The sequence below is a fragment of the Prionailurus viverrinus genome, chromosome B1 (assembly GCF_022837055.1).
Source record: "Prionailurus viverrinus isolate Anna chromosome B1, UM_Priviv_1.0, whole genome shotgun sequence".
NCBI classification, from domain to species: domain Eukaryota; kingdom Metazoa; phylum Chordata; class Mammalia; order Carnivora; family Felidae; genus Prionailurus; species Prionailurus viverrinus.
The window spans coordinates 79,347,078-79,373,242 of record NC_062564.1 but is presented as its reverse complement, the minus strand read 5'-3'; the positions used below and the strand labels follow the sequence as shown (position 1 = coordinate 79,373,242).

The 26,165-nt window shown below is 38.4% G+C and overlaps 1 protein-coding gene across 1 annotated transcript in view; it reads right to left on the bottom strand.

The window, feature by feature from the left end:
* Positions 1-26,165, bottom strand: part of NR3C2 (nuclear receptor subfamily 3 group C member 2) — a 348,656-nt gene that overhangs the window by 97,671 nt on the left and 224,820 nt on the right. Inside the window, exon 4 of the mRNA XM_047857017.1 lies at positions 4,714-4,830. Coding sequence (XP_047712973.1) covers positions 4,714-4,830 — 117 coding nt within the window. The remainder of the gene's footprint in view (positions 1-4,713; positions 4,831-26,165) is intronic.

Below are 26,165 nucleotides of genomic sequence, written 5' to 3'. Positions count from 1 at the left end.
CATTAGCACAACGGGTGAGATTGGAACATGGGTAAAAAGGTTTCACTTAACTCACATTTTTAAGATTGCTTCACATTAAAAGGTTAAACTTTACATTATCCTTTTTGAATCTGATAAAATTGCTCACATTTCCTATTGCCCAAATTGAAACTAAAAGCAAGGCTTCAAAATAAATTATAAAAGAAAAAGAAAGATTACAATGTAGGTCACTGCAACTCAACACTTAATAAAAGTTAAGGATTTAATCTCTGAGCCAGAAATGGTTAAGTTATAACTCGAATCTGAAGAAAAGAGTATTTTTCATAAATATTATTTCCTACTCTTCCCATTTTTGACTCACTACTTGCAATGACCTCGAGATTCAAAATATGCTTTCTCTCTAGTAAAATGTTTTACCAAAACTCACAAAACCTATGCCTCATACACAGAAACCAACAACAAACTATGTGAATTCTATATTCGGTACTGTGCCAAACCTCACTTACAGATCATTACAGACACAATTAAAAAAGCAGGGTGCTGCTGCTGCCATTAATAGATAATCTGGGCTATTTTAAAAATGCCAATCTACAGGGGCTCCTGGGTGGCTCAGTCAGTTAAGTGTCTGGCTTTGGCTCAGGTCATGATCTCACAGTTTGTGGGTTCAAGCCCCGCGTCGGGCTCTGTGCTGACAACTCAAGAGCATGAAGCCTGTTTCAGATTCTGTGTCTCCCTCTCTCTCTGCCCCTCCCCACCCCTCACGCTCTGTCTCTCTCAAAAACAAACAAACATTAAAAAAATAATAAAAAAAATAAAAATGCCAATCTACAAATAGTGGACCTATGTCATACAGCAGAGTGACACCGGGTACAGGCTTTGGTGCCAGGGACAGAGATTTGAGTTCTGGCTCTGCCATCCCCTGGCCCTGTGGCCTTAAGCCACTCCTTTAACCTCTCTGTGCCTCCATGAACTCACTTCCAAAATGGACAGATTAAAAGTATGTATCACATATGTTATGTGAGGTTTAAAAAGGATGACACATATAAAGTCTTAGCAAAATGCTGAGAACACAGAAGCCTTCAAAAATGCCAGTTAATCATTCATTCAATTAATTCAATAAATGGTTACTGAACACCTACTTTGTGCCAGGCACTGTTCTAGTTACTGGGGAAAAAGCAATGAACAAAATAGACAAAAATTCTTCCCCTGATGGAATTTACATTCTAGCAGAAAATATCTCACAACTGAATAGTGCTTATAATTATTTATTATTATAGCTAAACCAGTGGGTTTTAATGCCACCCAGGGTACATTTAGTGAAGTCTGGAAACATTTTTGGTTATCACAACTTGGGGAGAAGAGGTTGCTATCAGCATTTGGTAGGTACAGACCAGGGATGCCGATATACCAATGCATAGGATGGTTCCTTATTATGAACTACCTGGCCCAAAATGTCAACAGTGCAGAGGCTGAGAAACCCTGTTTTATTTATTTATTTTTTCAATATATGAAGTTTATTGTCAAATTGGTTTCCATACAACACCCAGTGCTCATCCCAAAAGGTGCCCTCCTCAATACCCATCACCCACCCTCCTCTCCCTCCCACCCCCCATCAACCCTCAGTTTGTTCTCAGTTTTTAAGAGTCTCTTATGCTTTGGCTGTCTCCCACTCTAACCTCTTTTTTTTTTTTCCTTCCCCTCCCCCATGGGGAGAAACCCTGTTTTAAAGGAAACTGGGCTCAGTTCATTCTTAACAATACACTATGAGGTAGGGAATTATAGATATGGTTATTTTGTTATAGTAACTAATAGTACTTATATTTTATAGAATGGGTTATATAATATTTATAGTAATATTTACATAGTAAAGTTTTACAATATTTGTAAATATTTGTAAGTTATATAAAATTTACATATAGACACTTTAAAAGATACTTCAGTTGTGTGTATGTATATTTAGATTCAGATGTTGGATTTTACAAAATTGATTCAGAGTTTATTTTATAACCAATGGCTGTACCCTTGTGCCATCTAGATTTTAAATGATTCATTTCTCCTGATTCTCACTCACACGCTTAAGAAGGTGATCTTTTGTGCCACATTTGCACTGATTCAGATAACAGAAAAAGGGAACAGTGTGGTTACTAGAAACATCAGACCACAAGTCTAGAGATATAAGACCATTTTACTGGCTGTGACATGTCTGGGCAAGTCACTTAGCCTCTCTGGGCACCTGAGGTTCACCATCACCAAAACATGGGGCAATAATATCATTCGGATCATGTGTGAAGGCGCTATGGAAATCACAATGAGCATTACCTCCACCCACTGAACATGCACTGAGTGCTTTCTCTTCTTTGCACACTGACTCATTCAATCTTCATCACAGTCTATGAGGCAGACATGCTGATCACTACAAGTTGAAGATAAGGAAACATGGGCACAGAAAAGGTGGTAGCTCCCTTGAGGTTACACGGTCAAGAAGTAGCTGGATTCCCACCCAGGCATTCTGGCTCCAGAGCCCATCCTCTTAACCAGTAAGAGCCCCTCTGGCTGAGCTACTGTGTCACATATTCAGGCCACAGTCTGACATGAGCAGTCTCAGCTGGCCACAGTCCATACTCCTCTGGATTTCTAAAAGTCTCTCTGCTCTCCATCCTGCCATTTTACTCACCAGTCCTGACTAGCAGCCTATTGGTTCATTTATCAAAGCAAAGAAGGATGAAGTCTCATTTGATTTCTTTTTCAAATTACTTTATTTCTTTTAATTAGGCAACATGTGTACATAACACATGCATGAAACAGAATACAAAATTCAAAGCCATGGAAGAGAATACAATGACAGTAATTCTGCTTCCTATCCTTGTCTCTCAGCTACCCAATCCTTTCTACTGAGACAACATGACCAGTTTCTTGTTTCTTGTATACTATTCCAGAAATGTTCAATACAATATATATTCTTTTTCTGAAACGGATATACCACTAGTAGTAGACAAAACATCTATTTTGCAACCTGATTTTTTTCACTAAACAATATTTTGGAGATCAATCCATATAGAGCTTCCTTTATTCTTATTAATGTCTGAAGAGTATCTGTAATTTATTTAATCAATCTTGACCACATGAATAATGTATTTCTGATGGTCAACAATGTTATAATGACTATTTTATGAATTTATCATGTCTTAATTGCAAAAATATACTTAGGATAAATTCCTAAAAGTGGAGTTATTGAGTCAAATGTTTACCATTTTACTGAAATAGCGAAATTCCTCTCCATAGGGGCTGTATCACCTTATTTCCACCTCAAATGCATAAGATCACCACTGAATTTTACTTTATTTCTATATCATCAAACAATATATCATAAACATGTTTTATTTTTGACATTTGTAAAAAATATCTTAAATTGCGTTTCTCTTATTATGGTTAGACTGAGACTCTTTTCATGTGTTTCAAGTACTGATTGTATTTCTTTTGTCTATAAGTGTTCTGTTCATATTCTTGTTCTGTTCAATCTCATTTTTTATAGGAACTTTATTTTTCTTATGAAATTGTAGGAGCTTTTTATGAAGAAATAAACCCTTTGTCTATAAGTCTCAAGTACTTTTTCCCAGCTTCTTATTTATTATTTTCCTTTGAAGCAGTATTTGATTTGTAAATAGTGTTGATTTCCTCAATTCTTTTCTTTAATAGCTTCTGAGTTTTATACTTAGAAAGGTCTTTTCCACTTGAAGAGTATTAAAGAAATATCCATGTTTTCCTTTCGTACTTCTATGGTTATATTTCCAAGCTTAAAACTTTGAAAGACTACAATTTATTTGGGTGGAGATTATGAGTTTGGATTCAACTTTCTTGTTTCCCAGATTGCTTCCCAGTTGTCACAATAATTTCTGTTGAATAATTTATCCTTTTACCACTGATCTGGAATGCCAAATTTACTATATACAAAAATCTCATGTTAATTTTTTTCTTGACTTTCTGTTGATCTTACAATCAGTAAACAAACAGACCATTTTAATGACTATATCATATGCTTTATTATTTGGTAGAGCTAGTTGCCCTTACTATTTGTCTTTTTCAGAATTTTGTTGCTTGTTGTTTAAGAACTTAGAATCACCAATTGGTAATTTAGTTAGGACTGTGTTACATGTATAAATTAATTCAGGGAAAACTGATACCTTTAGCACACTGGACCTTCCCATTCATGGACACTGTATACTTTTGTGTTTGGTTCAAGTCTTTTACCATCCCCACCACCCATCCTACCCCCCTTTTGGCAGGTTCATGTGATATTTCAACGTTTTTTTTGTTTTTGTTTCTTGTTTAAATACAGGTCTTCCTTTATTACATTTATTCTTAGAGTTAGAAATATATTCATATCTGATTAGTGTTATCACATATAGGGCTTATTTCTAAACAGACATTGTAATAAAAACTGTTAGTTATGGTTTTATATAAAAAGTCATTCATTTTTGTGTTGGTTTTGGTTATGTTCCCAGTTTTTGAAACCTTTGCAAACTCAGGGTTGAAAACTTCACTAGGACTACAGCCACATAACATACTTTTTTTAAACTGCTGCTAAGAAAGAAATACTAAAATGTTTTAGCATGAGTATAGAACTTGTTAAGATTTTTAGAAATCTTTGCTCCATGTTAGCTTCATCTTAAATTTTGGGAGTATACAGAGCTTCCATCTTAACAATTTTTATTTAACTAAAAACACAAGACTTACCTCCTAAATTCATTCCAGCTTGAAGACATTTCTGAAGTCTGCAGGCAGGACAATTCTTTCGTCGAATCTTATCAATGATACAGTCATTTCTTCCAGCACATAAATAGTTGTGTTGCCCTGAATAAAAAAAAAAATTGTTAAAATAAAGACTACTACACTAATATAAAGTACTAATATGTATAATCAGAATATGAAACTTCATCTTTCCTGCCTTGAAATTTCTTTTAAAAAATAGATGAGAAATATGATTTACAGATAATACAGACATAGGAATGCTCACTTTAACCTAACACAGACATAACAGAGTCACTTTAAAATAACATAACATAATAGACTTTACATTACAGATAAGATTAATACTACATTTATTTCCAACTCTCATATACGTACAGCCACGTTCCCTCTCTCTGAAATTTTTGATAGCTACACAAGCCCTTACAGGCAATGGTGCAACTTTCATTCAGATATCACAGCAGCAGCAAAGTGAATTATTTGAAGGCCCTCTTGCAGTTGTTTAAGCTATGCCTGCCCACCATTTACACGTGTGATTTCAGTGGGAAGACTTTTAAATTATACAACTGCAAATGTTTAACTATTTCATACTGTGGACCAAACTGTAACTTCAAACATTTGGATGTGGGAATATGCTTAGCGAGAGGCATCTGCTGGCAAAATGTAAAACTGTAGCCTAGTTCTATTATTCATTTATTAATTTCAAAAATAAGTACCAGGCACTATTAGAAACACTGAGGAGAGGGGTGCCTGGCTGGCTCAGTCAGAAGATCATGCAACTCTTGAGTTTGTGAGTTTGAGTCCCATCTTGGGTGTAGAGATTACTTAAATAAATAAACTTAAAAACAAACAAACAAACACTGAGGATATAGCAATGAGAAAGGCAGTCAGAAGTCCCTGCTATCATTAACTTTCATTCAATTGGGAGGAGAGAGTCAACAGACAAGGTAATTAGGTAAAATACACAAATGTTGGACCGTTAAATGCTAGGGGGACATGAAGAGAAGGGGCAAATAACATGGTGGAGATGTGGGAGGATGTGGGAGGATATTGATATTTTAAAAAGAGTAGGGAAGACCTCACTCAACGATGCTTTAAATAAAAGTCTGAAGGAAATAAAGGCGCTGTGTGGACATCTTGGGGAGAAAATACACTAGGCAGAGGGAAAAGCGAATGAGGGAAGGGTAGGGTTGGGGAGGATACTTGGCATGTTTAAGGTACAGCCAAGTGTGAAAGAGTAGAAAGCATGAGTAGAAAGTAAGAGGTAAGGAAAAAGAGCTAATGGGAGTCAGATCATATGAGGCCATAGTAAAGATCATATTTAAGACTTGGACTTTTTTACTCTGAGTGTAACAGAAAGGTTCGAGCAGAGAAATGACTTGATGTGATTTACACTTAGCAGGATCACTCTGGCTGCTATGCTGACAACTGACTCAACAGATGCAGGGAGATCCGGCGTAGGAGGCTATCAACACAATCCAGGGGAGAGATGATGGTGGTTCTGGTCAGTGTGGTAGCAGTGACAGTGGTGAGAAGTGGTCAGAATCTAGATGCATCTTAGAGGCAGAACTGTTAGCATCTGCTCATAGGCCAGAGAGAAACAGGAGTTAGAGACATTAAGATTCTTGGACTGAACCCTTAGGAAAAATGGAACTGCCATTTAAGGGCATGTGGGTTATGTGAAACTTCCCCAGTTCAGTTTTGGATGTGTTAAGTTTGAGATGCCTGAGAGGGATCTAAGTGGATATGTCAAGTTGGCAGTTAGATGCACAGGTCTGTGTCAGGGAGAGGTCTGGGCTGGAGATGTAGTCAGCTTGTGGTCATTATTTTAAGCCATGAGACTGGATGAGATCATAGAGAGAGTGAGCACAGACTGAAAAGTGAAGAGGTCCGAGGACTGAGTCATGGGTCATTGAAAACATGCAGATAAAGGAAAGAAGGGGTTTCACTGATTACTGTAAAGCAGTGAAAAAGCTCTAAAGTACTCCCTTCAGACTAGGACTCTCCTGCTCCCTTGGTTGAGACTAAGTAAATTACAGTAAATACTCAATAAAAATAGTATGTGTTGCTTAATGTAATTAAAATAATTTAATCTAGAGCACATTCTCGGTAACATTATGGTAAATCTTAGTAATAATAACAATAAACAGTACTAGAATAGGGAAATCTATCAAAGTAAAGAAATGGAAATCTACCATTATAATAATCTAATGGCTTTTTTAAAAAATGAAGACTCTTAGGGAGTGTAAGTAGGTATAGATAATTACACAAAGGCAATCAATACCCATTGGTAAAGACAATACCTGATTCATATAACATTTTGTGATGCCATACATTATTAGGTAACTGGTTACCACTTTTAAAATAAAAGTTTAAGGCCCTATTATAGCACTATTTTATTTAAGCCCTGTAACAACCCTACGGTACAGAAGGAAATTATTATTATTGCTATTTACTCAAAATAAAAAATTCATGCTAGCGCTGGTAAAGTGGCCTCCCCAAATGGTGAAATTGGAAGAATTCAGGAAAGCTGACAGTATCCGTGTGCCTTAAGGCCAGAAGCCTTTTTTAAACATCAACTTGCAATATAATTTACTGGTGGTCCAACAGGATGCTAAAAGTACTCTTTGGAACCAATAAGCAAAGTAACATTGTTTGAATGAGGAGTATTCTACTTTATTAGCCACTATTTTCACTGGAAACCAGCACCATGTAGTTGTGTTGCCTTTTGCATGGTGTGAACTTGAACACAAAACCACAGATTTTATCTGTAACTCCTATTGAACAAACTTTAAAGTCCAAAGAGAAAACTAAATGTAATTTTAATTGTTTTCTTCAATGTTTATTTATTTCTGAGAGAGAGAGAGAGAGAGAGAGAGAGAGAGAGAGAGAGAGAACAAGAGCAACTGGGAGACAGAAGATCTGAAGCAGGTTCTAAGCTGTGAGCACAGAGCCCGATTGAAGGGCTCGAACTCATGAACCGTAAGATCATGACCTGAGCCAAAGTCAGTTGCTTAAATGATTGAGCCATCCAGGTGCCCCCTAATTGGTTTTAATTCAGCAAGTATTCATTGGGAACCCACTATGTGTGGAAGGCTGCCAAAATTTTGCATAAGGAGTTGGGGTAATCTAAGGTTCTTTCCGTTTCTGTGAATGTGCAATAAACTGTGACTAAGTATCTGAGATTGTAGGCATACGAAAATGCATAAGAAATGACCACCACTGACTTACGTACACACTAGAAGACTTTGTTCTTTGGGTGTTCAAAAACAGAAACTTCCAAAAGCTGGGATATTTCTTTTTTTTTAAGTTTACTTATTTATTTTGAGAGAAATAGGGAGAGAGAGAGAAAGAGAGAGAGAAGGCATGCGGGAGGAAGGGGCAGAGAGAATCTCAAGCAGGCTCTGTGCTTAGCTGGGATATTTCTATAAGAATTCAAAAAAAGTGAACACACCTTAAAATACATGTTACATTAATAGCTGCAGGATAATTTCCTTCCTGCAGTAATATTTGAAATTGTGTATTTGGTTTCTACCAACCAGTGTGGTCACTGCCACCAATTCATCTTCCAAAAATAGGATGAGAGCAACGTAAGGGACTGCTGCAGGAATGTCTTAAGGGTTTTCAGATAATTCCCTGCCATTTATATTTTTAGTTGTGCAAACGTTAAAGATTTAAACTGTAGCTACACAAATATGTAATGTGTGTCCCATCCCTGAATCTATATTAAAACATAAAAGTAGTAACAACAACAACAACAACAAAATCCACAATGAAAACAACAGAATGCATCTAGAAGATTTACAAAACTTTTAATCATGTCCTATTTAAACACTGTGTTCTCCTAGTGTTAAGAGTGCTAATCCTCAGCAAGTCATGTCCCAGGCTCTTTCAGGTAAATGGTTTTCTACTATGATGCTAGGATAGGGCAGACAACCAGAGTTCTGGGGACCAGACAGTGGAGGCTTTGGATGATAAGCTAAGGGACTCAAATTTTATTCGGCAGGTTATTGGATATCAATGAAGAATCTTGCTTACAATATGTCAAGTCCAGAGCTGTGTTTTAGAAACATTAATCTGAAGGTGATATACTAGATAGACAGAACGGAAGTAGGAGACACTATTAACAGTCCACTTGAAAGTTCTCAGACATGGCCTCAAAGCAAATTAGTAGCTGTACCTTTGTCAGACTATAAAGGAACAGGAATAATCCTGCAGTTAAGAAAAAAATCAAAGATTTCTCATTGAAATTACATGTCCATTATGGAGAATTCCAGTTCTGGTAGTGGCAGAAGAGCTTGAATCAGATGAACCTCCTACAAATAACACTTATAAACTGTCCACGAAAGGAGAGAAAGAAAGATTTAAAGGCAATGGGGAGCAACCAAAAGCAGGCAGAAACTGGAAGAAAATGGATTCTTGAAAAAAAGAGTATCACCATAAATAATATTCACCTCTGAATGGCTTTTTCCTTGAGAGCCTGTGTTCTACTCAGTGCAGGGTAGATAGAAACTAAGCAAAATCCTCAATCTTAATGGCTTGAGAAGGCAGAGAACAGATTTGGGGACTGCCAGAGCAGCCAGAAGTTGAAGGAAGTCATTCTGGAAAGACGAGTGTCATGGAGGGGTGGGGGGGTAGAGGGAGAGAAAATGTACATATTAACTCTCCTCAAATTTTTGGCTGATCCCTAAACTGAACATGAAACTCCAAAGCGTCAAGGGGTGAAAGAATTTAAAGTTGAAAGGGCTGAGCAGATGATTTCAGCTTCTGCCCACCACAAAAAGTCTGAATCCCACTAAATCAGGACTCACTAAATAACTCAGGCTCTCCATTGAAATACCAGAAGGTCCCTGCCTTAAGAGGAAATACTGTATTCCAGGACTGAGGCATTTACCCTACAGTTAAAGGCACAACCAAAATAGACCTATCCTAAAAAAGTTTTTTTTTTTTCCTTTTGAGAGAGAGAGAAAAGAAGAAGAAGAAAAAAAAAAAAAAACAGCAGGGAGGGGCAGGGAGAGAGCAGGACAGAAGATCTAAAGCAGATTTTGTGCTGACAGCAGAGAGCCCGATGCAGGGCTCAAAGTCAGATGCTCAAATAACTGAGCCACCCAGGCACATCATCCTAAAGAAGTTTAAAGCAAAGGCTCTACAAGTTTAAGGTGATGGGTAATTTAATTGACTACTAGAAGAAAACTCAATACTCTTCAGAGAAATATAACAGGATCTGGATTTTCCAGAAAGTCTAGAATACAATATTTAAAAACAGAAAAATATGAACCAAAGTCAATAGAAAAATTAGTCCATAGAAACAGACCCAGAGGTTAGAATTAACAAATAAGGATTTAAAAACTGATATGTCAGATTGTATAAGAAAATATCATTAACAGGAGTTAAGAATTGTGGACTATCAGAAGAGGTTAGGAAACTATAAAACAAATAAAAACAAATGGATATTCAAGAACTTAAAAATACAGTATATAAAATATTTATTGGTTAAAATTAATAACATATTGGGCATTAAACAAAAATGGATTATTAAAATTAAAATAAATCATCCCAACTAAAGCATAAAGAGAAAAGATTAAAGGATAAATGAACAAGGCACCAATACCTTGTAGGACAGCATTAAGCAATTTAATATGTGTGCAGTTGGAGTCCCAGAGAAAATGGGTCAGAAAACTATATGAAAATTTACAAATCTAGAAAGCTTAGCAAATGCCCCCTTTAAAACATAAATACAAACAAAAGCACTATGGCACAATACAGTTAGGTTGCTGAAAAACAAATATAAAAATAATTATAAGCAGCCAGAGCCAAAACAAATTACATTACATAAAAAGAAACAAGGAAAAGAGTAATACATGATTTTGTATCAAAGCAATTGAGGACACAACATCTCTTTAATGACCATCAACTCAGAATAACCAATGAAAACATTTCTCAAAATGAAGGTGAAATAAAGACATTGTTGTATAAATTAAAGCTAAGGGAGTTTGTTGCTAGTAGGATTACATTATAAGATATGAAAAAAAAAAGTTCTTTTTGCTGAAAGAAAATGATACCAGATAGAAATTGGGATGCATCAAAAAGAAAAACAAGAACTGGAAATTATGGATGATAAAATGTAAAAGAAATTTTCTTTCTAAAAATTCTTTAAAAGTCAAATGATTGTTTAAAGAAAAAATAATAAAAACGTATTATGGGATTTATAAAATATGTATGAGAGAAATACCTGAGAACATAGCACAAATAAGGAGGGATATAAATGAAATTCTACTGCTGTTAAGTTTCTTACATTATCCTTAAAATGGTATACCTGAAATTGATTCAAGGTAGACAATGATAAATTAAGAGTACATCCTGTAATTCCTGGGTAAGCAACATTAACATCACATAAGAACTTATCAGAAATTTAAATTTAAATTCACAGGCCCACTTCAGACTTACTAACTCAGAAACTCTGGAACAGAACCTAGAAATCTGTGTTTTATATAACACTTCAGGTGATTCTAATTCATATTAATGTCTGCAAGACTGCCATGAAGCAGTCACTAGAATAACAACACTAAGAAGTATGGCTCAAAAGATGGCAGAGATATATAATGGCATACTATAAAGTATTTAACCCAAAAAGTAAAGGAAAAACAAAGGAACAAATAACAAAGGGAACAAAAGGGAAACAAACACCAAGATAACAGATATAAATCTAATATAGCAAATAATTACATTAAATGTAAATGGTCTATACACTTTGATTAGAAGTCAAAGATGGTGGACTGGATTAAAAGAAGACTGAGGTATGTGTTAAGATGCATTTTCAATATATAGGCACAGGAAGTTTGAAGGTTAAAAGATGAGAAAATACATGCAATGTAAAATGTTAACATAAGAAAGCTGATGTAGCTATATTAAAATCAAACAAAGTAGACTTTAAGACAAAGAGTATCAACAAAGAAACAAAGTCATTTCATGATGATTAAATGGACAGATAACAATCCTAAATATAAAATGCACCTAAGAGCAGAGTTGCAAAATAAATCAAGCAAAAATTGACATAACTAAAAAAGGAGAAAAGATAAATCCCAAATCACAGTTGGAGATTTAAGAACCCATCTCTCAGTAACAATTTCTCAGAACCACTATCTAGAGAAACAGTAAAAATATAGAAGATTTGAACAATATTATCAAACACCTGACCTGATTAACATTTAGTCACACAATTACACAGAACATGTGTCCTTTTCAAGTGCTCATAGAACATTTGGTGAGATTGAGCATATCCTGAGCTATGAAACAGTGTCAACTTCTAAAAGGATTAAAATCACGCATAGTATGTTTTCAGACCACAAAGGAAGTAAATTAGAAATCAATAACAAAATATCTAAAAAAGCCCCACATATGTGAAAATTAAGCAACACCCATCTAAATAATTTATGGGACAAAAAAAGGGATCAAAATGGAAATTACTGAGTATTTCAAACTGAATGATAATGAAAATTCAACATATCAAAATTTGCTGGATACAGCTATAGTACTTACAAAAGAATTTTTAGCTTTATATCCTTATATTAGAAAAAAATATTTAAAATTGATGATCTAGAATTCTACCTTAAGATGCTAGAATAAAAACTAAACCCAAAGCAAAATAGAATGAATGCAATATAGTAATCAATGGCAAGGACAAGCAATAGAAAAAAAATCAACAAAGACAAAAGTTGGTTTTATTTTAAAGAACTATTTTTCTGGATCTTTAAATCATATCCCGTTTACTTTAAGCTTCTATTTCCCTCCATGTTATGGAAATGTACCTTTTTTTGTAAAGATATTAATGAATTAGTCAAGAGCAGATAGGCTGGATATTCTGTTCCATGTCTTCTCACTTTGGGCCCCATGTCTTCTCACTTTGGGAGGAGTCATCATAGTGAATATTGTGAGTCTTATGCTATAGAGGATGTAGAATATGACTTAGGAAATATAATGCTCCAGCCCAGAAAGGGCAACTCACTATTCATTGCTCAGATTTAGTACAATGATAGCACTCAACCACAAAGGAGGCATGAAATGGAATCCTACCTTGTGCCCAGAAGGCAAAGAGATGGAAACAGATGGGGAACATCACTGAGGACTACCTCCATGAAGGGGAAACCAGAACATAAAATTCAGCCTCTGTATTAGTTCTTCTCTGAAGTGTTAGATTTACATTATTTTTTATGGGACAAATTAACTTTAATAATGTTGAGGGCCCTTTCCATAAATAGCTGAACTTTTCAAAATGTTAATGAGAAGATACTAGTGTGTACTACATTTCCTTTTAGAAGAAAATAAGCATCTATGGACTATTTTAATAAATAACATATTCCAGTGACCACCCCCAAGTCCAAACACCCACAGCCTATTTTATCAATGGTAGTATACTCATATGCACATGTACTCAAGAATTTGTACTGAAAAAAAAAAAAAAAAAAGGAAATGAAATCGATTAAAACTTACATGGGAAGTGCAAATGTCCTACCATTTTCAAATAGATTACTTTTCCTCATAAAAATTTTGAGAACGTTCCACCTGGCTAGTTGGTAGCAAGCACTATAACGGATTCTCCGAAGAAAAGAAGGTACGTTTCCACAACATGGAGGGAAATAGAAGGTTCAAGTAAATGGGACAGGATTTGAAGATTCAGAAAAATAGTTCTTTAAAATAAAACTTTTGTACAAAATTTCTGAGCATCCATCTATGGCATTCTACTAGGCTCTGTGAAGAAATAGCCTACCAGCTAATGGAGAAAGTAGAGATACAGCACAAACAGCATACTACCTGGCCCATCGTTGCTACTGAATAAAAGGATCAATGAACAAATGCAATCATTCTGATAAACTAAGTCATGTACAACATACAGAATGTACACGTTCATATAGTGTGTTATATATGCAGACAAACCCACAGTAATGAATGTTCACAGAAGGCCTTATTGGCTCCTAGGTAATTGGCTTACAAAAGACAGATGCATATAAATCTTTTCTGCCTTATCTCCAGCATCATACCTTTCAGACTCTCCTACACACACACACACACACACACACACACACACACACACACACACACACAGACACACACACACACACACACACACACACACACACACACACACACACACACACACATACACCCCAATTGAGAAAAAGAGCTCTGAGGATTTCCAAGGAAGCAGCAGAGACTTCTGTGAAAGGCAAAACTTAAACCAGGGTCAGAATCCCACAGGGGATGAGTGTGCCTTCTTGGTGTCCTAGGTCCTAAGTAATTCTCCCCCCAGGAGACCCCCTTTATGCGCCACTGAAATTCCTTAGGTTGCCTGTAACTGTAGCCATTACAGAGCCATCTGCATCTGAAAGCATCTTGTTTTAAGAATGAAAATCTGTTCAGTAGGGCTCAAGGAACTTTAGTCACTCATCCATCTGTGTGTACTAGTTCAACGTACCTCCTGCCTGAGGAAGTGGCAGCTTTTTGGAGAAAAGGCAGTAATTCTAGCAAACAGAAAGCTGCCAAGGTTACAGCAAATCTGAAGGGGGTACCAGGAAGTTTAGTTAGTACATATGTAATATAAATTCACGGGTTTACAGAGTAACCAGAAATACAAAAATCAAAGGGAAAATGCCTATGGACTTTAAAAAACAAAGTTTGAGTTCAAAAATTAAAAAAAATCAAAAGTGTCATTTTTCCCCTGTTGTTTTCAACTATGGTATTGCTTTTAACTATAGAATAATTCAGTAAGTGCCTAAAACTTAATGTTATTATTTTAAAAGTTACTGAACTCAAAAAAAATTGTCATGTAAAATTTTCAATTACTTTGAAATCAAAAACCAAGTTTTTGTTGTACTTGGGCTGGTCCCAAATGAGAAAATACAGATTGGGTGACATATGGGTCTTGCCTTAAAGCATCAATAATGCTAGAAAGGAAAGAGTGGAAACATGGAAGGCGGGGCGGGGGAAGGAGACACAGTGGGAAGGGCACAGCTTTGTATCCAGACACACCTGGCTTCCAACCCTACCTCAGTCAATAGGGAACTGTGAGATTCTTGGCCACTTTGCTTAACCTGTTCCGAGCTTCAGTTTCCTGATCCATGATGTGAACACAGTAACACCTGCTTTGTAGGCTGTCAGATGGATTCAATTAATATACACAAAACAAGAAGCACAAAGCCAGGCCGAAGGTAAAAACCAAAAAACCAAAAAACCACAAATGGTGATAGTGATGTTACCCATCATTTTTTTGGTTAGCTTGGTCTTAAATAAATAAATAAATATAGAATTTTGAAAATCCAAAAAACAAACACAGTCAACTCTTAATTAAATACATCAGCAAAGAACTTCCTGTGGGAAGAGAATATCACCACTGAATGAGGAAGACCTGCAGATGAACAGAGACCACTTGAGAAGAGACAAATACCATTCAGCTCTGATCTCATCTTCAAGCCTTGACTTTCTCAACAAACTGGCAAGGATGTGAGAGTGGTGAGCGATATCCTTAGGGTAAACACAGGACAAAATGCTGGGATTCTGGTCTGCAACTCAGCTAAGAATTCTAGACTGGGGCCCAAGACCTTAAGCGTGGTAGAAGATTCTGGAAAGTTACAACCGCCTTGTACTGTTGCCCCTCACCTGCTTTATCTGTTTTCCAGTATCACTCAATATCAAAACTCTTAAAAGTAAGTAGGCACACATTTTAAAGGCAAAACATAGTCCATTCCCTCCTCGAACTTTCTAGAGGGTGGATGAGGCTAGGGAAACTTCATAAGGTAAATCATGTGGGATTCATGTGGTATGGCTTTTTTTTTTTAAGTTTATTTATTTTGAGAGACACAGAGACAGCATGAGTGGGGAAAGGGCAGAGAGAGAGGGAGAGAGAATCCCAAGCAGGCTCCACACTGTCAGCACAGAGCTTGATGTGGAACTCAAACTCACGAAACCATGAGATCGTGACCTGAGCTGAAACCAAGAGTCGGAAGCTTAACCAATGAGCCACCCAGGCGCCCCTGATGTGGTAGGACTTTAAAGAAGGAGGTGATTATACTGGGAAGAGAGAGATGAGGAAGGCTTTATGCAGAAAGCAAGCATCAGAGGTAAGACTTGAAGAATGCTGTGGAGTTGAAACACAGACGGGACAGTCATACAGGCATCCCAGGCAGAGGATGGGGGCAGGGAACTGCAGAGACACAGTTAAATATGCAGGAAGCAACTGGTCTGGTCAATTGAAGCCTAGAAAGACAGGGGTCCAGAGAAGGAACAAGCTGTATCTACACATTTTGGTGACTAGAGGACATCCAGGGATCTGCCAATGCTACGAGGGCTCCTGGGCCCTCTCTTTTGGGTTTCAGACCCACGCATCCACCTAACTCAGAGGACATCCCGACCTGAACGTCTCTGACACTTCAAATCCTCCATATTCACAAACCAAACATAACGCACTTCCTATATTCCCCCACTGTGAAAGCTATAACTAGCTGTTGGAACTAGAAGCTTCAGGGTCACACTTGATTTACATCCCATCCACCTCCCTGCAAATCCTTGCAATCCTAAATATTCAATTGGCCACGAGGGCCTGACGATTCTCTCCCCTGAGTTTCTCCTGAATCCCATCTATGTCCACCAGTACCTTCTCTTCTGATTTCAAAGCTCTCTGGGTTAAATTTCTGAATTACAGAGTTTGAACCGTTGCTTACTGTGTGATCTGAGACAAGTTACGTAACTTTTCTGACCATCAGTTTCCTTCTGTGTTAAATAGGAATTATCAAAGTGCCTATGTCATGAATTATCTGGAAGACGAATACACTACATAAAGTCCTGAGAACAGCCACTAGCATCCAGCAAGGATCCGGTGAATGGTAACTGTTATGATATTATTGCTATTATCATATAGCACTGCATATTACTATTATTATAACTAGTCTATCCTGCCTCTACTATGTCTCCACTTCTAAATCAAATGATTCTTAAACTTTAATTTAAAAGCTGTCTAAAAGAAATTACTCTAACAGATCTCAGTATCTTAGAATATGAAGGGAAGAGTGACTCTGGTTGAAATAACCATAAGCCCCCCTGCCCAACTCCCCCCCCCCCCTGCACCAGAGCTGCTCCCCATTTTGTATCTGTCAGTGATCCAGGAGGCACTCTACTCGCTAGAAAACCAGGGGTCCTCTGAGGACACAGTCACAGCCATGAGCCTCCATCATCCACAGAGCTGTGCAGTGATCCTTTGGAATCACAAATCTGATAATCTCATCCTTTTGACTGAAAGCCTTCTAGGGCCCTTCACTCCTTAAACTTTCAAGTCGAAACTCTTATGTATCTTATTCAAGTGACACTGAGCCACTGGGGAACAAAAAGGGGAGGCAGGGGTAGGCAGAGCTCAAAGATGTACTCAGCAAAACTTACTGCTATTTCAGGAAAAGTAAGCAAAGCTGGGACCAGAGGCATCGGATACCGTAAAACCGGACTGTTATTTTTACTGGTGTTTTAGTTATGGTGTTTTTACTCTCGTTTTATTGCTATTATCGGTATGAAAGACAATGTATCTGGTGGCTTATTTTAACAAAATGGAAAAAATTCAGAAGACTGGTCACTGTATATTTGTATCTCTCTTCGCAGGTACAGGCACACAGGCTGGTCCCAAATTATATACCATCCTTTGCGAAATCCTAAAACTGCAGACAGGTAACACGGTGTGCAGCGAGTATCCCTTGCCTGTCTGATCCTGGCTGAGGTTCAGCCCTAGGCTGTGGCTGCACCTGTGGCACATCTTCCCGAATACCTCTCTGCTTTGACCTTAGGAAGGAGTCCTATTTATGCTTCTGGCTCAACTAATTTCATATTCAGTGGTGTCTGTGGACACACACATCTCCTTCAATTCCCAGCAATGTTCTGCTCCTCTAATTACATGTGAAAACAAATACACTATCTTCTCTTATCCTCTCTTATGGCCTGGGAGCTGGGCCATAAGCATGGCTGATATCAAGTAAAACACTAAAGTTCTCAGGTAAAACTAGATGTGGAAAGAATCAGGTTCTAGAAGCCCTTAGAACATCTTGAACACCTATAAACACCTTTATGAATGTTTGAAAAAGATACACAAAGAAGGAGGTAGGTGAATTCAATCTGATGAGCAGGTATTTCATGTGACGGGATTAAAGTGATTCTAGATCTAACAGAATGTCCCAAGTTCTACATTTTGAGAAACTGACTTATCATGACACTTGAGGAGCATAGCCCTTTACAAACGGGGGACTGGAGAAAGTAAGGACACACTGAACATGACCTCCTCCCCTGCCTCAGCACCCAGATCCCTTTTCACCACCCCCCAAAGATGCTGTGCCTGGCGTTCAGGTTGCGCCTTCCAGAGAGGAACACTCCCGTCCCTCCCCCATTGTTATTTCCTTCCAGGGGGGACTGCTCTATAGACGTCACACTTCCGGCCGTCTCTTTCTCCTTTACTCACTCTGCCTTGGTCAGTAAGTCTGAGAAGAATAAATCTGACTTCTTTGCCTCAGCATCTTCCCCTTGGGGGAGAACTCACTCAGCGTGCAGCCTCCAGCCTTGAGGAAGCATATCCTGATCCAGCGTTTGCCTGTACCTGGCTCTAATTCTGTGTCTCAGGTAGCAGTCCTCCTTTTTTTGCTCTTAAGCCACATCTTTCAACTTATTTATCCCCCCCACCCCCCACCCCCCACCAGCTGATATTTTACCTACCATCAACTATTGCTTTATTTCTTAGTTTGTTCAGAATCCAGGTGGGGAAACATGGTGCTAGTTCACAGGGTTCTTAGAGATGAAGAGAAAATCCAACACCAGAGTCCCTGAGACTAAGATCTCAACAACAGGGATATGATACCACATGAGCTCCCTCTGTGTGAATCCTGTAACAAAGATCCTATCCTACGGCTCTTTCTCCATCTACTTCCATGGAATCTTGCTCCCTGATTCCTGACTCCCCAGACCTGCAACATGTTAAAAGGCAGGGAACCCAGAGCATACGGTCATGTGAGAACCCAAATGTCATGGTGCAAACCTCTTGATGACAGTCAAGTTTAGATCCTTTTCTGTTATTGTTTTTGTTTTCCTATTAAAAACAATCTGTCAGGGCGCCTGGGTGGCGCAGTCGGTTAAGCGTCTGACTTCAGCCAGGTCACGATCTCGCGGTCCGTGAGTTCGAGCCCCGCGTCAGGCTCTGGGCTGATGGCTCAGAGCCTGGAGCCTGTTTCGGATTCTGTGTCTCCCTCTCTCTCTGCCCCTCCCCCGTTCATGCTCTGTCTCTCGCTGTCCCAAAAATAAATAAACGTTGAAAAAAAAACCAAAAAACAAAAAACAAAAAAACAACAACAAAAAAAACAATCTGTCAAAGAGATTTCACCAAAGAATCTTATTTTCCTTTAAAATTTTATTTTCACACTTACCATGTCATGTGAAATGTAGTTTTCTTTTTCACACCTTGAAACTACAAGAGAGTTTAAGAGCGGGCAGTAATAAAATAGTTTAATATTTATCAACATCTGAAAGATTCACTGCTCAATAATTTGTTATATGCCCAAAACCATTAACAAATCTGATGGTTTTGTTGTTGCTGTTATTAAAACCCGAGAACTCTCTGCTTTAGCAAAAAACCAAACTTTCTGAGTCCTCTTTATTTAACTACCCCTGATGGATACTCTAGACTATCCAGACTTTACGTACAATGTGGTTTTCCTTTTTCTGAAAGAAAAAAAAAAAAAAGGCATTCATTTTCAGAAAGGCAATTTCACCAAATCCCTCTTAGAATTAACTTTTTGCTTAAATTTCCTTCTCATTTTTAAAGGTCCATTTGTTATCCTGCTGGAGGATTTTTTTTTTTTTTTCTAAAGCAGTTGACAACTGCCCAGCAACAGCAGCCTGTGTTTGCAGTCACTATTTTGGGCTACATCACATGTCACTTACATAACCTTGTTTAACTGCTCTTGAACTGGTTTGAACAACCTGGGAAACAGATTAGGGCAGTCCCAGCAAATTCCCTCATTGCAGATTCTGATGGGCGATTTCCCATCCCCCGCCTCCCCTGGCCCCCTGTCTTATAATGTTGCACAGTGAATAAGATGGTGTCCGACAGGAACTGGTTATTCATTGTTAGAGCCAGCTAAAACGTTTGATAATTAACTTCCTCTGCTCAGTTTAAACCAGTCCGGTTTGCCCATAATAAACCAATGAACAATGATCCCCTGCTGCTGGCGTTTATGAGTGAGCCTGGATTAACATGCTTTAAAATGCCAGGGGGTTAAAAAAAAAAAACAAAAAAACAAAAAAAAACTCACTTGAGAAGTAAGTATAGGTTGCCTTTGCCACCTTTAAACACAAAGCTTTTGAAGTTATGTTTTGAGGATTCTAAGATTTTAATTTAGAAGTCAGATTGGACTTATTTTTTTCCCTGCGGTGTTTCAAGAGTTCTTCCCATGTGGGTAAGCACAAAATTCCCAGATAAACATTCTTCTTGGTGTGAAAGGTGTTAGTTTTTCATTAAAAAAATATAACTTCTAATTATTGTGACTTACATTTTAGGCACTCTGTATATTTTGGTGAAAGATAATCAAAGAAAATATATGACAAAAGCCAAGTGCAGTAAGTTTTTAACCTTGAGAAACATTTAATGATGTGCAATAAGAGAAGACAAGTACGTTATTGACAAGAAACAGTTTTTTTTTCAGGAGTGACTTATGTCCTACACACATTCAGTAGTAGGAATTTAGCATAGTTGTTACTTCACTATGTAAAAACATCTGTTATCTTGATAAACTTATAAGTTATTCAGGGCACTGGGCAGGGAATTAACATTTGTTGAATTCCTATTATGTGACAGGTGCTTTACCAATCATATAATTTAATCCTTAATTTAAAATCCTATGGGGTGAATCCTGTGAGATTGGTCATGTTTTCTCCATTTTGTCAACGAAGACACACAGGGAGGTTAAATCATGTGGCTCGCTTAGCTGGGGTTTCTACTTGGTGTTCTTGCATTACTCTCTCTATGGCTCCACACATATTAGAAGTATCCGTAAGATATTTGTACCTAGAGGGTAAAATGGGACAGAAAGAGAATCTCTGCACTGAGAAACATTTAGGCTACCAAATAAAGGATAAGTTTTAGGAGACTAAAACATTAACTGTTCTGACACTTGGGAAGGGAAAAGGCATGAGTTTAGGCGAACCTACAACTCTGAGCCTCAAATGATTATTTCATAGCATGGCAAACTTATATAGTACCTAATCAAACACTTCTTCCGGATTCAAATGTACCTGAAAACCCCAGACCTTGAAGCAAACAAATCCACAGTCTTTCAGAACTGAATCCGTGTGCTGGGTTCTTAATGATCAGATTTCATTCACTTTTGCCCAACCAGCAAATTCCCTAAGATCTTAAAAGTAGAAATGAGGCCTGGCAGAGAGAAGGGGTTTTGTTCAGCCACCCTGGCCTCAAACTATTTGTTAAGATTGGAAGGTCTCAACACAGCTCAGTGGGTCCTTATTTGCCATCTGAGGCATAGCCTGGTTTCTAAAGACCGTTATGGCTTGAAACCCAGATGAGAGCTGTCTTCGTAACAGAGAGCAATTGTATCCTAAACTTATATTGACAATCTAAATTTTTGCTAGAAAAGAAATTATGAAACTATTTAATATGAGGTTGTTTTGCTCATACACACACAATTAACTAAACTAATTTGGGTATATAATGATATAATGCATGCACGTGGTAGAGAATTCAAGCAGCATTATGGGTCATATGGTGTAAAGGTTCTCTCTCTCTACACTATCCTCTGGCTACACCCAGCTCCCTTCCCCAGAGGCTACCACTGTTATCAATGTCTTTGTAGCATTCCAAAGGTTTTCTAGGACACATGTTTTTTAAGCACAGTGAATATATCATTTGTTGAGTTAGGCACTATTAACTCAACATGTCTGCTTGTTATTTTACTAATTAACTCAACAAATAATTATTGGGTGGCTATTACATGCCAGTTATTATGATCAGCACAGGGGCCGAGAGATGAATAAGAGAAGATCTCTATCCTTGAGGGACTCATACATGGTCCAGTGTGGGAGACAGAGTGCTTAGCAAATCAAACCCCGGAACAAGAACAGCATGTGGGCAGAGTGCTATAGGAACATGGAACTGGTGACTGTTGTTTCAGAAGTCAGAAAAGGCTTCCTAGAAAAAATTATATTAGGCCAGATTCTTGAGGGATGTTTGTTGGATGGAAAGAAAGAGAAGTTTTCTAATTAGAGGAGAACACCATATTTAAAAAAAAAAATGTTGTCAAAGAGTATCATATATAGGGATGGGTGAGCTTGGCGTGGCTAGAGCACAGGGAATGTATGTGGAGTCAGTACAAAATAAGACTGTAAAGATTTGCCATGCCATGCTGTGGAGTCTCGACAGAGATTTTTAGGCAATGGAGAAGCCAATCCAGGGGGTAGGTCAGTGGAAAATATCCAGAGTATAGTGAAGAGACTGGTTAAGCTCAGAATTTGTATGGCTCCTTAAGAGGGTGATTAGGAGATACAATTTCCAATTAGTCACCCTCCTCTCTGTTACTCCTCAGCCCCAAATGTATTTTTCTATATCTTAGTTGCTTCAACATCCACTCATCATCCAAGTGAGAACAGTTGAAGCCATGCTAAATTATTTATTTCTAGTCCTCCATGCAAATATTCCACACCTTTTATAATTCAAAGTTGTTGACTTCTGCCTCCTGTGTTCCATCGTTGTCTCAAAGAAACAGATAATATGTGTGCTTCAGATAAAAATGGAAGCCTTTGGGTTACCTACTTACCTTGCCAAAGTAGAGGAGTATTTTCTTTTTTAGCATTCTAAATTGGGAAGTCCCCCTTTATCTAATTATTCCCCAAAGAAATGACTCACAATCTTAGGTTGTTTGAGCCAAACTTCTTGTGCTTATGAGAAAGAAGTGGTAAAGGACATAGATCTGCATACACCAGGACTTTGCATAGGATTATTTTACCACTTGGCGTTGAAGATCAGAATCAGATAAAGGAGAGTGGAGGAACTGTGGGAAACTGCCCTGAGAAATAAGACAACCTGTTGGCTGATAATGAGAAGGGCGGGGGGGGGGGGGGGTGAGAGACCGGCTCACAAGTGTGTGGAACAGTCATGAGAATATGAGAATAATAGCATGAGATGGAGATGCAGAGGACTAACGTTTGGTAAGGAACTACTATGCTCTAAGCTACTAGTCTGGGAAAGTTATATTATAATCATATTCAATATTTATAACCTTTTTGATAGGTAATATTATCCTCACATTCTGGACAAGGAAATAAGTTAAGCAGCTGTCCATGGTGCTTCTCATGGCCAGTGGTGATGTCAGGATTTGAATCCAGATCGGACAAAGCCCATGCTTGCTGGGTGAGTCACTCAGAAACAGTCCTGAAATCTTAAGAGGCACAACAGTAGCTCATTCTTGTCTTCTAAGAAAGCTTTGTACTTACACATTTTAACCTTGTACATTTGATCATTTGACTACGTTGAGTGAAATCAAAGAATTTCCCATTTAGAAAACTGCTTAGTTCTTATTTACAGCTGAAACCCAGGATATGAAAAGTTCCTAACCATAGTTCCTAATGTAGTGATGGGCTTTGAGGTCAGACACATGTGGGTTATATCCAGACACTGTCACTTATCAGCTGTGTAATGCTGAGGAAGCCATTTAACCTTACATTTTCTCATCCATGAAGTTAGAGTAACCAAATGTATCTCATGGGGGATTATAAAGAGGAAATGCAATAGTACGTTTAGCACCATGACTGGAACACAACTGGTGTTCCACAAACCTTCTCCTCCAAGGTCATACCCTTGAGATGGGAGATAGGGGAGTAGAGTACTGTTCCTGGAGCAGAATGCCCGGCTCCCACTTTGTTTCACCATGCCCTGTCTGTGAGGGCTGGTTTGTTTTCCTCACGAAGACTTCAGATCTCCACCTATAAAATGGGAAGAGTAACAGTACCTCTCCCTTAGGGCAGCCCTGTCCAGGCCAATGTTGACTTTGAGCAGGAAGGAACTAGTCCCTCTATTCTAAACCTGGGATCTCTGTGTGAAGTCTAATATAATCTCTAATTATATTTGTATTCTGGGTTCACTTTCTGCCAACTGGGCTTATGTCTTCATTCCCCTGTGTCCCACTGTTCTGTTCTGTGGCTTGCATAGCACCCTCAATTCTTATAGAACAAAATTCCCAACACCCTGGCTCCCTCCAAAGTCCAGCTCCAAGACTGAGGTTCTGACGTTTGTTTCTCGAGAGCCCACCTGACTCCTCTTGCACCCAGAGGCTCTCATGATGCCTTGCCCAGACCACAGGGGCTTCTGCACTCTGCCTTCTGGACTGTATTTTCTTTCAGCATTAGTGTCCACACTGGTTTGTCCTGCACTGGTGAGCAGGTCCAGTTTCATACCCCAGGACTTTCTAGTTTGCCCCATTGTTACTTATTCACCAATGATCTATATTCTTTAATTCTTGTCACCATTTCTGTTATACAGAAGAGATAAGACAAAGAAATAAGCATCTAGCTTATTTGCAACTATATGGTGCTTTTTTTCCCTCTCTCAAAAAGCAAGAGCCTGTCATGAGGAATAGAAAAAACAATTGTGTTATTCGATCATTAAGAAAGTATGCAGATTTACAAACTGTTTGCCTAATGATCACTGTAGTCATTTTTAAATCACAGAGACACATTCACTTCAGTGGCCCAAGTCGCTGGAAAATGGCCAGCTGATTTTTAGCTCAGTTGGACAATCTAATTAGGCCTGGGATGCTCGCTCATAGCCCTTAGCAGTCTGGGCCTTTCCCCACTCTTCCAAGTCTGCCATCTCCAAGACTCATCCAGCCACAGGTTTGGGGTGGATACTACTTTTGGCCAAAAGTTGACAGAACATTCCAGCCCTTCCTACCCCCTACTTCACATCTATGATGCTGGTCTCCTGAGTTGGCTCAGAGCTGCCCTGCTGCCTGATGTTCTCTCACTAGACAAGAGCTTCCCATGCCTTAATTTCCCTACTGTACCCCGGGTCCCAAGTCAGCAAGTTCTATGCTGTGTCCTCTTCTCCTCGGAGGGTCTGGGTAGGTCAGCTTCCAGATGGTAACCCTCTTTTGTTAATACGGAATGAAAGTAGGCAGGCAGAGGCCAGATTTGGTGTGACATCTGACTGGCTGAGTTTCTAATATCCTCTCGAGATGCAAGCCCAGTGCACTGGATCAAGGCAATTTGCTTCCCCACTTGCCAGGGTTCCTTATGCATAACCCCTAAGGAGAGAAAAAGACCTGGGATTTGAGGCAGGTTGGGCCTTGGTCTTGGTCCCCCATCGAAGCTGCTTTCCCAGGCACCTGTCTGATATTGCTGGTGCGTCCTTAGCACTCTCTACGCTTTATCACTGTACTCTACCACATGGCTTAAGCTCCATGAACCATGGGCAAAACTCCAACATTCCAACTGTCTACGTGGGTTCTTACTCTTACGCCCTGTCTGTCCATCTGCTACATGATCCCTGAAGCCTCATACCAACCATATGCCTGGACTGCGGCTGGGGAATGCTGTACCCATTTGACTCTTGACTTCATTCCTATTTGTCCTAAGATATGCTGTTGGTACAGTGCCATGTGGTGAGAATGAAGAAATCCGGAGACATAACAAATGCAAAGAAATCATAATGTGGTTTTTAAGCCTTTTCTATCCACAGTGCCAAAAAATGACTACTTTAGTAAGTTAAATAATCTTATATAGAAGTTCCTCAGCAATCTTTGTAAATCCCTAATTTGCTGGTCGTCCTGGTCAAGTGACAGCCTTTCTAAATCCCTCTTCTTCACTTTACAATGTAGACATGGAATTGGATGATCTGCACTGTGACTGTGGCTCTATCTCTGCTTCTATGGTTCTGAAAAGAGCAACGGTTGAGGTTGAAGGAAAGATACAAAGTCATCATTAGATAGAACAAGCAGCAAATAGGGCAATGTAGCCTTACCCTGTGGCCTATGTAAATACACAGTGTAATTGGCAAAGCCAAACTAAGAGCAAAGTGCTAAAGACAGGACAGGGAGCTGTAACCACTGTCCTTATCCCACACAAGAGTCTTAGAATTGCAAATTAGTTAAAAGAATTCAAAAGCAGCCACTATGGCCTTTGATGAGAAAGGCGACTAGTCAAAGATAACAGAACTTATTTTTGAAAATACTTCTAAAGAAAGTACTCCAGGAGATAAAAAGCAAACAAAAATCTTAAGATTGTGTATATATGTGTATAGATATCTATCCATCCATCCATTTTAAATAATTGTAACACTGCTGAAAGTTAGAAAGCCATCACATTACAATCTTGACGCTATGTTAAAAAAAATCTAGAATTTTTCACTTGGTATTCCA